The sequence below is a fragment of the Sciurus vulgaris genome (assembly GCF_902686455.1).
Source record: "Sciurus vulgaris genome assembly, chromosome: 3".
NCBI lineage: Eukaryota > Metazoa > Chordata > Mammalia > Rodentia > Sciuridae > Sciurus > Sciurus vulgaris.
Window position 1 is genome coordinate 52,483,329 of NC_136463.1, and position 13,457 is coordinate 52,496,785.

At 37.3% G+C, this 13,457-nt stretch overlaps 1 protein-coding gene and 1 long non-coding RNA gene across 3 annotated transcripts in view; one reads left to right on the forward strand and one right to left on the reverse strand.

Moving 5' to 3' along the window:
- The window catches only part of STX8 (syntaxin 8), a 273,652-nt gene that overhangs the window by 38,053 nt on the left and 222,142 nt on the right, over positions 1 to 13,457 (forward strand). Inside the window, 1 exon segment of the mRNA XM_079134369.1 lies at positions 10,736 to 10,860. Coding sequence (XP_078990495.1) covers positions 10,736 to 10,860 — 125 coding nt within the window.
- The window catches only part of LOC306657902, a 77,858-nt gene continuing 71,237 nt past the window's right edge, over positions 6,837 to 13,457 (reverse strand). For both annotated transcript variants that reach the window (XR_013762915.1, XR_013762916.1), the window contains exon 3: positions 6,837 to 10,114. This is a non-coding gene — a long non-coding RNA (uncharacterized lncRNA). The remainder of the gene's footprint in view (positions 10,115 to 13,457) is intronic.

Below are 13,457 nucleotides of genomic sequence, written 5' to 3' on the forward strand. Positions count from 1 at the left end.
GAGGATATCCAGTAGCTGATGAACACAGAAAAGGTTTCAACTTCACTAGTCATCAGGAAATTGCAAGCTGAAACCAGGATATCATACCATTGTATCTATGAGAATGGCTAAAATAAAATGACAGATATAACAAATATTGGTAGGATGTGGTCTGGAATTCTCTTATACTACTTACTGGTATACTCTTTGGAAAACTATAGTCACTAAAACATAACTGTACAAAAGACATACACAAGGATATTTATGGCAGTGCTGTTCTTAATAGTCCCACCTGGAAACCAACAAGTGACCTCTACAGCATAATGGCTAAATACATTAGGGCATGTGCATACAGTGGTGCTGCACAGCAAATGAAATGAACAGTTTACAACTATATACCACACTGTGGATGGGTCTCAAAACATCATGTTGAGTGAAGTAAGCCTGCCATGAGTACAGATCGTATGATGCCATTTCTGTAAAAGCAACATTTATTCATGATGATAAGAATAATGAAAGTGGTTCCCTTTGAGGGAAGTAGTGAATAGAAGGGGATGCAGAGGGCTTCTCAGGTTCTGGTAATGCTCTGTTTCTTGCCCTGGGTAGTGGTAGAGGTATTAACTTGGTAAATTATCTTTGAGCTTTATACTTATGACTTTTCTTTTTATACATTCTACTTGAATTTAAAAATATGTGTTTAAGTACAAATATACATACATTATATACTACATATACGTTTGTTCTGCATGTGTATATTTGTGAGTATATATATATATATATATATATATATATATATATATATATAACCACACATACTTTACATATAAGTGCACTCATACACACACATACCTGTTACAAATGCACACTCTGAGAGCTATGTCCTGAACAGACCACAAGATGGAGCCATAAGTCAATAGAAAGGACCAGTTGCTAGATTTTGGAAAAATTAGTTTCTTCCTTGAAAGCAAGGAGAGAATGTTAAGATTGCTTGTGCTTCCTAACTTTAGGAAAGGCATTGTCTTTGACCTTTCAATTCCCTTTGACCTTTTTCTCCTCCTGTCCGAGTAACTGCAATCCTGTTTACCATTTTTATACATCCTCTTTTATCACTATCTAGACTTGCCTCATCCCTAGTCTGTCTCTGTATTCCTTTCTTTCATCTTCCTTTTTTACCTTTTACTTTCATAATTTTTTTCTTCCATTGCTCTTTCTCCCTGAAAAATTTGCTTCATTTTTGGCATTTCCTGATTTTAATGTTTTTTTTCCCCCCTAGATTTTAAAATAAAAGGGATGAGTTCCAGTAATAACTTGCCAGCCAGATGTCATAGAGTCCCAATTCCCTCAGCATTGAGGGATGAATAAACAGGGGAGGAGGGATTGAAACTGAGAGCTGCTGAACTTCCTCATATTGAGAATAAAACTACCCGTGCCTCCTGCTGGGCTGCCATTGACACATTCCCTGGCTTGCACAGCCTAGCTGAATCCACATATGTATGTCACCTGGTTTTTGTTTCTATAAATCGTAACTGCCTCTGTGGGGCTGGGGGAGAAAGCCTTTTAGATGCTTCTCCCCAGTTTGATCAAACTGCAAAAAAATCAATTTTTCCTTAAAAGAAGAGGGATGCTTTTAATATATTTTCTAATAGTTTTCACTTACTTTTTAAATTTATTTTTAAAGTGGTACATAAAAGTATAAAAATTATCCCCAGCTCCTTGGGAAAAATAAATAAATAAAAATTGTACATATTAATGGGGGACATGAAGTGTTCAATATGTGTATGTATTGTTGTGATTCTCTATTCCCTGTTATCTTCCCTTCCTCGTCTCTCTCCTCTACTCTCAATGGAGCTGACAAATTCTTTCCAACAGCTGTTATTCTGCAATAGAAATATGCAGTCACTTTTTCAACTACTACCCATTTAATGGATGTTGGGTCATTTTGGTTTTTCCATTACACACAAGCTGAGGTAAATACCCATAGAGACTATGGCTTCTCTTCCCATTGGACAAAGTCCTTGAACAAAAGGAATGGATATTCAGACTTTGACAGGAACAGCCCCATTCACTTTTTAAAAGTTGTGGTGCTTTATGTTCCTCCAGCAATATAAGGGGGTATTAGGGATTGAATCCAAAAGCACTTAACCACTGAGTCATATCCCCGGACCTTCTTATTTTTTATTTTGAGTTGCTTAGGGCCCGGCTAAGTTGCTGAGGCTAGCCTTGAACTTGTGATCTTCTTGCCTCAACTTCCTGAATCACCGGAATTACAGGACTGCCCCCCCAGCACCCAACAAGAGAGCCCATTTCCTGACAACTTGGCCATCAGTGGGTGTTGATGAACTTGGTGGGTTTTGGTAATATATGGACAAAAATGGTACCTGTTTTGAATTTCAATATTTAAGTACTGGTATAGTTATTACTTTGGTATGGAAAATAAAAAGATTCCCTTTCCAGTATGTACTGATTTTAAATCAAAAAAATTTTGTGAATTGAAAAAGGAAGAAAATTCCAGTCCATTTATAAGCAGGAAGAAGAAAAAGGAGTTACCTTTACATATTGTATTTGACTTTATTATGTGAATTTTTAAAATAACTTGTTTAATACTCTCCAATTTGTGGATTTTTCTTTTTCTTTCTTTTTATTTTAATTTTGAGACAAGGTCTCGCTAAGTTGTTGAGGCTGACCTCTAATCTGTGACTTCTTATTTCATAGTGATCTTCAGAGGTAAGCAGAGGATTACTGTTTTGGTTTGATAGATGAGTAGGCCAATTTTTAGAGCTAAGTCATTGTTTAGGTTGAATCAGTGGCAGAGAACTAGAGCTTAAGACTTCTTGTCCTTTGCCTTAGGTTTTGTTTCCTAGTCCTTTTCTCTTTTGCTTTTGGTTTCCTACCACAGTTCCTTTGTAGGGGTCCTCACTTATCCATTGCTTACTGACTTTGAGTACTTTGTCCTTTTTCCTGTTCATTTTACCTACAGGCAGCGTTATTCCTCCACTACATGTTTAAGCAGCATATTGCTAGTTTTGCATTGTGTGATTCAGTGGAAGGAACAAAAGATTTAGTATGAGAAAGCCTGGGTTTGAGTTCTGACTCCATTTCATTACATGTGAGATGAAGATAATCATGACTTTTCCAAATATTATGCGGTTCAAGTGAGAAGAATGTCTGTGAAGACTCTTTGTAAACTGGAAAGTGCTTTATAAGCATGAATGAATACTTGCTGTCCCTGATCTTGGCAGCAGGAAATACATAGGTGGCTTGCCATTTGGGGGAAGTCTTTCTGTCTTGCACACAACATCTAGGGGTCAATATGAGTAGTGAATATTAAAGTGCAAAACTGGGTGTATGGGCCATATGTGGTCCACATTAGAAAAGAGAGAAATCAGTTTCAGGGGAGAGTTTGAGGAGAATATGGAAGAAACACGACTTGAGATAGCCATGGTTAAGTGGGTAAATTTTTTTTTCTCTTGTGTACTTTCTTGAATCCTATACTTTCTAGCTTCCATACCAGATTTGCACTTTGGTGTCCTGCTGGTTGCATAAAAGTCACCTGAGAGAGCTTACCGATTTCCTGGGTTCTGTCCCCAGAGGAAAAGTTGCTGTGGCTAATAGTGTGGGTGTCCATCTCAATCATTTGCATTTTTCAGTATGATTTAGATGAATTGATACAATAAAAAGCAAGGTCATTGGGGTGGAAATGATGTCTATCTATGCAGTCCTTGATTTTTATGCATCTTGAATGTATATGTGTTATTCATTGATACTCTTAAATAGTCTTTTAATGCCAAATTTGGATTTTTGTACATCAGTTGAAAAACCCAAAATTCTACTACTGTTGGTGGCACTGCCTGTCAGCCAATGACTTTGTTTGACTGCCCTCACATCTCAGTCCATAGAACAGTGTTAATTTTCATACTTAAACATTTGATTGCATTTTATCTTTATAAAATAAGTTAGAATGGAAACTTATGCTAACTAATAGGAAAAACAATAGTGTCAAGATAAAGTTGGAACTCTTTAGACATACCAAATGCCTACATGCAAATTGCAAATTGTGCACGTCAATTGGACACTCATTGGATTTGTCATTTCACAGTGTTTGTGAAGAACCCAGTGAAGGAAGAGCGGAGTTGTTATTAAGGTCAGGGTCCTGAAGGCCTGGCTCCAAGAACAGAAGCTTCCTTATACTATATGAGCTTATTGTTGACTTTTGCATAGTCTGTTTCTAAGCATGTTTTCAAAGGTGCCTTATGTAATAATAAAGTACAGAGCTGCTTGCAGTAAAACTTGACTATTGGATTATTGTAGTTGAACTTGAAACACCAACCAGCAGATGGCTCTCTGTCACCATAAAGTTTAGCAGTCACTTCAGGTCTTAGAATTCTTAGGTGTTTTGTGTATCAGGCTTCCTTGCCCTCTTCTACCTTTTAGGTACCCATGGCAATCAAACACTTTAAGGAAAATGTCCTTTGGATTTATTTGGTTTTAAATTTCCTGGATGACCCTGAAGAACAGTATTCTCAGATTTCTGAGATTTGAGTTGGGGAGCCAAAATAATGACTTCTGATGGCCTTTTCCACCCCACATTTCTATTCTTCTGTGAACTGTCTTATTAAGGTTTTCATTAACATTAAAAGGATAGGATACAGGAAAAAAATAGGATGGAGTGTTAGACTGAAAGGAGTTTACAGTCTAGTAGATATGGCTACAAACATCCATTCATCCACACAGGTCCTGATCTTGAAGGAACATTCTTACTTTGGAGTTGTTATTAGCTACTATAGTGAAATTTGAAAGATAATGAAAAATTTCCCTTTTATCAAATTGTGTTAACTCCCCAAGGTAAATTTGGCTAACAAACCAAAAAAAAGATTGGTTTAAAATTAGAAAAATATTTGCATTAGGTTTTCAAGGTCCTATGGTATAATTTCCTTGAATGATAAGGAAAATATTTTCCTTGTTTTGAGTTCTTATTTGCTCTGGATTAATACTCAGTGAAGATTATTTACTTAAATTAACGAAAATATTTTGAGAATTTCTTTTGCATTAGGTACAATGTTGGGCCTTTTTTGTCCCTAGAGGGTCAACTTCATGAGGTGAGGTATTTGTTGCTCTTGTTCACTTCCAGTTCCCTGAGATGAGCACCTGAAACGTAGAGGGTGCTCCGTATTTGTTAAATGGTTGGAGGGATGGATGGTTGGGGTACAAAAATATAATGGGATGGAGTATTGGACTGAAAGAAGTTAACAGTCTATAAATATGGCCACAAATATTCATATAGCCATAGAACATGAGCTTCAAGGAGGAGTGTTACTTTGGGGTTGTTATTAAGAACTGTGTGATGCTTGAAAGGTAATGAAAAATTTCCCTTCCTAAGTTGTGTCCATTCCCCAACTCAACCAGGTCTGGAAATCTTTATTCCTATATCCAGTCTGCTCACCAGTCCTTGTGGAATTTCCCTTTGAATCAGTATGTTAATTGTCCCTTTCTCTATGTTCCCTGTTGTCCTTTCCTTTGTCCAGACCCCCATTGCTGCCCACCTACATCACTGCACAGCCTTTGGCCTGCCTCCCCACTGCAGCCTCTCCCGCGTAATCCAGTCTGCATCTTGTTGCCAGACTTTGTCTCTAAGGAATTTATGTCAAAGAATTTATTTCTGATTGAAATTTGAGCCTCTGTGCATCTTTATATTCACAGAATGAAACTACACAAAAAGTTTTGAAAAAGGAATTGCCCTTTCATACCATAGTAGCATTTTCACATCTATAGGCAAGTCTAGTTACGAAACTTTGCAGACTCAATTCAATTCACTGACACCCTAGAAATAGCTTTGCTAGTCCTAGCTGCAAACCTCCCTTGTGGTCTGTGAATACTCAAACACTGATATTTCTTCCAGACAAAACAAACATTTTGTATAGTCACTCTGACATCTTTTTGAAAAGCTACTTCTTGGAATTCACTGCCTTTTCAATTCTGTATTCAGTTGATAAGAACGCCCTCCCTATGAACTCTAACAAGCTTCAACTTCATTTGTCAACAGAAAGATGGATTATCTGTGCCCCCATAGTATTATAATTTAATAACATGCAATTTTCTTTTGGGGATGAATATGAAATCATTTTTTGTCCTTAGAAAGCGACCATGAAATCTTGTGGTAAGATCTATGTAAGACAGATACTGACATATTTATTAATGTGGCATTTATCTGATAAGTTCCTTTTATTAGGTAAGTTCCACTTACCTAAGAACTTGGATAAAAATTATATATTTTAAAAAGATGGGAGCCAGGCACCGTGGTGCAGACCTATAGTCCCAGCCACTTGGGGAGCTGAGACAGGAGGATCTTTGAGCCCAGAAGTTTAAGGCAAAGGACTCAGGGTGTGGTTCAGGGGTAGAGCACTTGCCTAGCATATGTGAGGCCCTGGGTTACATCTCCATCAAGGGAAAAAAAAATCAAGTCCATCCTAAACTCAGCAACATAGGAGTTAACATTTTCTGTCTTTAACTTAGTTTGCAAAGGAGAAATGCTCCTTGCTTGTCATTCCAAAAATGAGGTTGAGATACAACATGTTTACCAAGAAATTCTCTCCATCTGCTTGAACAATATCAGTCTTGGCTGCTAAAATCTAGAAGGCAGGTAGCAGTTGATAAGTAGGATTTCTTTTTTAATCTGTCAAAATGAAAATGTTAAATACCTTCTTCATTTTATCTTCCTTTGGCTTGAAGCCCTCAGGGTCCCCAGTGGTTTTCCCAGTTCTGTTTTGTAAACATTTACTGAATGTTGCTTCTCTGGCATATTCTGAAGCTGTTTTTTTTTTTTTTTTTTTGGGGGGGGGGAGGGGTACAGGGGATATAAACATGACTGTCATGTGGCCTCTTTCCTCACAGAGCTCATAATTTAGGAAGGGAGACAGATGAGTAAATAACTAACTACAATCCTGCTTGATAAATGCCACGTTAGAGGTTGTGAGCAAAGTGCCATGGGAGCACCAGCGAGTGATTGATTCGAGGGAAGGGGGATGGGATAGGGATCAGGAAGGACTAAGCAGCAGAAGTGACATTTGAGTTGAGCCTTAGGGGATGAATAGAATTTTGCCAGATGGACAAAGAGATGGGGGTGGGGACACTTCAGACTCATACAAAAACATGAGAGTGTGAAAGTTTGTGCCTTTGTCTGAGTGGTTGAGCAGTGTGTAGGGCTGAAGGAGAATTAGGGTGTGGAAGGGGGGATGTTGGAAGATGATAATGCAGAGATCATCAGGACCATCTTGTTAAGCTCACCCTTGACCTGTAGCTTCTGGGGAGTCACAGAAGTTTTGAAATATAGAAATGATATGGTGAGATATTTGTTTTTAGAAAGATAATTCTGGCAGCAGAGTATAAGATGATTTGGGTGAGTGTGAACACGGAGACTGGGAACACGGAGACCAATCAGAAGACCATCACCATAGTCCACATGACAGATGATGAGAGTCTGAGCCAAGGCTGTACCACTGGGGATGGAAATGAGGACGTGGACTTGAGAACCACCTCTGGGAGGCCTTGCCACTGATGCAATGTGGGAGAGAGGAGACAAAAATCATGGCGTGAATGACTTGCTAACCAATATAGAGAGCCCAGGAGAAGTAAAGGTTACAGGTTGAAAATACTGAATTTGACTTTGCATATGTTGAGTTTGGAGAGGAATACCAGTTGGAGATTCTTCAATGAAAAGGCACAAATATTGATAGTACCTATAGGAAAATATCATGGGAAGAGATAAGTTGGGAAGTGATTTTCAATTAGGGTAAGGGTTGGAGGATATGCCTTGCCTGAATTTTTATATGTGGGGCTTCTTTTTAATTATTCACGTACCATTACTTCCCTTACCCCCAGATTCTGATGCAGCTCTGCTTGGGGCCACTGTATATAGAACCATACTGAATAATAGGCACCATCCCAAATGTTGAGTATAAAAGTTAATATAAAGAAAACAAAGTGTTCTGCATATAAAAATACCTATGATCTTAATACCATACTGGCTTTTATTAGTAAAGGCACACACATTGCTAGATTTCCTGGCAGGTTTGAGACATCAACAAAACTGAAGCACTAAAACAGAGAGGAGGGAAGAGAGGGGGAGATGGGAAATCAGCTTTGGAAATTGGATAAACTCCAGGAAATCTTTCCTATATGTCTGTTGGTACTGTGTATTTAATAGTAATATTAAATTGTGCCTGTGTTGTCACTTTTACTCTCTAAAAGGTGTTTAAAATACACACACACATTGGTGAAGTCCTAATTTGTCATTTTTTGAGGTTGTTAAAAGAAATTGTACATTTTTCCCTTTTAATATTAATTTGTGTGTGGGTGGGTGTGGGGGTGTGTGTGTGTGCATGCACTTGCATGTGTGCTCTAGGGATTGAACTCATAGCCTCACTGGTATTAAGTGTGTATTCTATCACTGGGCTATACCTCCAGCCCTTTTGTATTAATTTTTAAAAGTATGTGTTATCACAAGGATCAACATTGGGACATTCCAGCAATAACTTTAGAGAAGAAGCAATATAAACTAGTTGCAATATATTTATTTGAATGGATGCTGATAGCTGGTCACTGATGCACTTCTGAGGTTACTTTACATGCCTGTGATCCATGCATTGGAGTGAGCTGTATACAGAATCCCACGTGATTCCTGTTTTGACAAAGGCTGGCACTTGCAAGATAGTTTAAGGGTTTAGGGGGGGTATGCTTTGATTGCAAATTTACTTCTTTCCTTGCTTTTTCTTCAAAGCTAGGTAGAATTGAATAATTATTATATGGAATAAATCTGAAATCTTGACATCTTGGATTCTTGGGGGCCAATCATGTGAAGTAAGGCTTTAAAGAACACATCTGTCTTTTAGATAAAGAGAAAGTGTTTGACATGCTAATTATAGTACACTTGAATAAGAGAGACCAGCTATATGCTTAAAATCTTAGTCTAAGGATTTCAAACATATTTTCCCCATTTGGCCTGGCTGAGTTTCTTGATACATATTATGTTCTTTGGTTTTAAAGTGCTAAACTAAAAATGAAATTAATATAGCTTTTGGGGTTTAAAAAATTTTAGTGTCTCCTGTGTATATAATGCAATTATTGGTATAATGATAAGTTACTTTCTTGAATGATTATTACTTTCCAAGCACTACGTTAAGCACTTTGCACACATTTTACACATTGTCCCCTGCACCCCACCTCTGCCACACACACAAGCTAGAATAAGAATCTGCACTTTGTAAGGCAGAGACTTTGGTCTGTTTTGCCTGTAGTTGTTTTTTTCTTTATCCCTGTTGATTAGTGTCTACCACATAAATAAATACTGAGCAAAAAAAAAAATTGTTTTCCTAGGGATTGAACCCAGGGGCAGTTAACCATTGAGCCACATCCCCAACACTGCTGCCCCCCCCCCTTTAATATTTTATTTAGAGACAGGGTCTCACTAATTCACTTGGTGCCTTGCCAAGTTGCTGAGGCTGGCTTCAAACTTGAAATCCCCCTGCCTCAGCCTCCCGAGCCACTGGGATTATAGGCCTGTGCCACTGCACCTGCCACAAATGTTGTTTTGAATAAACCAACTATTTAATCCTCCCAGCACTCCTGGAGGTGGGTTTAACTGTCCGTACATTGCTGGTAAGTGATGTACTGTTAGCTGTTCACTTATGGGAAACAGGGTACAGACGAGTGAAGGGTGATTTTCCTTTTTCTTTTTCTGCCAAGGCTTATTTATATAAAATGCTAAGCAGTAGGGTATCAGTTATTTCTAGACAATACAAGAGATGCCATCAGGGCTAGAAGAATGATCAATGATGGAGAAGTGAGTGAATATACATAAATGGATAGAACAGTGCCTGCACATAGCAAATGCTTAATCGTGTTAACTGTTGCTGTTACTCCCACTACTGTAATGTTGCTGTCATCATTATTGCTTTTGAATTCAATAAATGCTGTAAAGTGAACATTCATTTGTGTTGAAGTGGTCAGACATGGTTTCCAGGACAAGGTGAACCTCACTGCTCAGACACAATGTAGACACTTTGGGGCAGAAGAGGTGGAATTTGAGATGAAAAGAATCCAATAAACTGTGACTGAGGCAGAGATTGGTCATTTCCTGTTCCTGTACGGGTGCAAACAGGGCATGTTGGTTACTATAGGGAGAGACAATTAAGATTAATAACTTGGACTGTGTTGATTATGTTATGAATGCTACATTATAATCATAAAATTGGATTTGAATGCATGCATTTCTGTCTGTAAGCAATTAAGTACCCTTTTATGGGAAATTATATTGTCTTTTTTATTCTATTATCTGTAATCAGCATTGTATCTGGTTGAGAAATATTGTTTGTACCTTTGGTGTCACATAGCCTACGAGAAACTTTGCCCTAGTAGGAAGACCACTTCTAATTGGCCTTATATTGTTGAAATTTAAGAACTTCATCTATTAGTCACTTCTATTATTATTGAGTCAAATGTATCTTGGAGGACTATACGAGTATTATTATGTTCTCCCATCTTCTCTTTAACAGGCTGCAATTCCCTGGGAAGGTTTGAGCCTTATTCATCCTTGTAACTCTTACAGCATTAAACACAGTTCTTGGAATAAACTAAGGATGCAATAAATTGTGCAAATTGAATTTTCAAAGCATTTGAGGCTGGCCACCCCTGCACTTGTGAGAGGAATTTGCATCTGAGCTATGTTTTTTGAGATGTGTAATGCATTTATTGTGGTTCTTAGGTCCAGCCTGATGAATGAAGAGGCTAAGCGAGGAGCACCCAACCCTTGGCTCTTTGAGGAGCCAGAGGAGACCAGAGGCCTGGGTTTTGATGAAATCCGGCAACAGCAGCAGAAAATCATCCAAGGTACTAAATACCCAAGGATTGTGGGCTCAGAAACCTTGTCTGGTTTTTGACTGTGGCCTTGAATGTTCACTCCACTAAAAATTGGAGTGAAACTGTTGTTCCTCTAAAGCTCTTGACATTTTTGTGCCTCAGGATACCTGAAGATTGGACAGCTGTTGTCACCTGTCTTACTTAGTAGCTGATGGAAGCAGTGATTTTCCACTGGGTGAGAACAGATCTGAATCTGTGAAGTCCAGGGGACCTTGGTGCATATGCTGTTCTCCTAACACAGGACTCTGCCTTTTTTTTTTTTTTTTTTTCTTCCCATATTTTTTTAGCTGTCCATAGACCTTTATTTTATTTATTTTTATGTCGTGCTGAGAATCAAACCCAGTACCTCACACTTGCTAAGCCAGCACTCTACCACTGAGCTATACAACCCCACCCCAGGCCTCCACTGTTTTTGTCCTAAAATAAATCAGTTGACTTTCACCTTCAAGTTCATTTTGCTCATTAGCTATTCAATTTGACAATTATTTTATAACTTGTATTTTTTAAATTTCAGAAGTAATATATACTTGCTTTACAAAGTTCAAGTACTGTAGGAACAGATAAGATGAAAAGCTGTTTCTTCTTCAATCTTTAACCATAAATGGATCAATTGTATTTCCTCAGATTTTGTACATACGTGCGTATATTCAGTATAAACACACAAATAAATGGTGTCATGAGGTATATAGCTGTCTTTTAGGTATTGTTCCATAGGTTTATTTTTCTTACTAAAGTGTTAGGGACATTTTTTTTTTTAATGTCAGCATGTACAGATATATTATTCTAATTCTACTTTTTAAAGAACAGCTTTATTGAGGAATATTTGACATTATCATAACTAGCTCATATTTGCAGCATATGATTTGATAAACTTTGACATATGTATACTCATATGAAACCATCACTATAGTCAAAATAATGAACATAATCATTACTTCCTGAAGTTTTCTTCTTGTCTTTTCAAAATTCTTCCTATGACCCCTCCCCCATCCCTAGACAGCTGCTGATCTGTTTTCTGTCACTATAAATTATTTTCTGTTTTCTATAATTTTACTTAAGTAGAATGATACAGTATGTGCTCTTTTGGGAGGGAAGGGGATCTGGCTTATACTAGGCATAGTTATTTTAAAATTCATCTGTGTTGTGTATATCACTGTTTCATTCTTTTGTGTTGTAAAATGGTATCCCATTTTTCAAATTTACCACAATCTGTGTAACTGTTCACTTACGGATGGATATTTGGGTGGTTCTCAGTGTTGGGCTGTTACAAGTACAGCTGCTATGTTCATTCATGTATCTGTCTTTATTTGGATATACTTTTTGTGTGTGTGTGTGGTACTGGGAATTGAACCTAGGGGCACTCTACCACAGCCCTTTTTATTTTTTATTTATACTCTGTTAAGTTGCTGATGTTAGCCTCAAACTTGCTCCCAACCTCAGCCCCACAAGTTGCTGGGATTATAGGCCTGTGCTGCCTCACCTGACTGCATTTTTACGTTTCTTAGGTAAATATCTGTAAGTGGAATAATTGAGTTATATCTTAGGGGTATATTTAACTTTTATTTGTACATGTGGTGCTAAGGATTGAACTCAGGGCCTTGCACATGCATGCTAGGCAAGTGCTTTACCACTGAATAACTCCAGCCCTTTGACTTTTAAAATTTTTTTTTTTTAATTTTCAATAAATAAGTAAAAATTGTGTATGATGTTTTGAAAATATGAAAACATTGTGGAATGACTAAATCAAGCTAGCATAAACATCTTATATATTTATTTGTAGTGAAAACACTTCAAGTCTCCTCTTTAAGCAATTTTAAAGTATGTTAGTCACCATGATAAAACCTTTTTTCTTTCTTTTTTTTTTTAATAGGTACTGGGGATTAAACCCAAGGCTTTGCACACTAAGCTACATCCTCAACCCCTTTTTATTTTATTTTGAATCAGGGTCTTGCTGAACTGGCTTTGAACTTCATACTGGCCTTGAACTTGCAATCTTCCTGCCTAAGCCTCTAAACCTGACACAATAAGAGCTTTTAAACTTATTTGAAATTAACTGAAATTTTGTGTTCTTTGACCAATCTCTTTAATTCCCCCAACCTTCCTCCATCACCTAGGTCCTGGTAATCACATTCTTCACTCTTCTTCTGTGAGTTTAACTTTTTTAGGTTCTGCATATTAATGAGATTATTAAGCATTGCCTTTCTGTGCCTGTCACTTAACATAATAATGTCTTCCAGGTTCATCCATGTTGTCATAAATTACAGGATTTTCTTCTTTTATGGCTAAATAGTATTCCATTGCTTATATATACCACATTTTTCTATACCCCTTAGTATTCTTTAAATTTTTTTATTTTTAAATATTTTTTATTTGTTCTAATTAACTATGCATAACAGTAGAATGCATTTTGATACATCATACATAAATGGAGTATTACTTCTCATTTGGTTGTACCTGATATAAAGTTACACAGGTCATGTAATCATATATGTGTATAGTGTAATAATGTCAGATTCATTCTATCATTCCTACCCCCATGCCCTCTCCCCTCTTTTAATTCCCCTCTG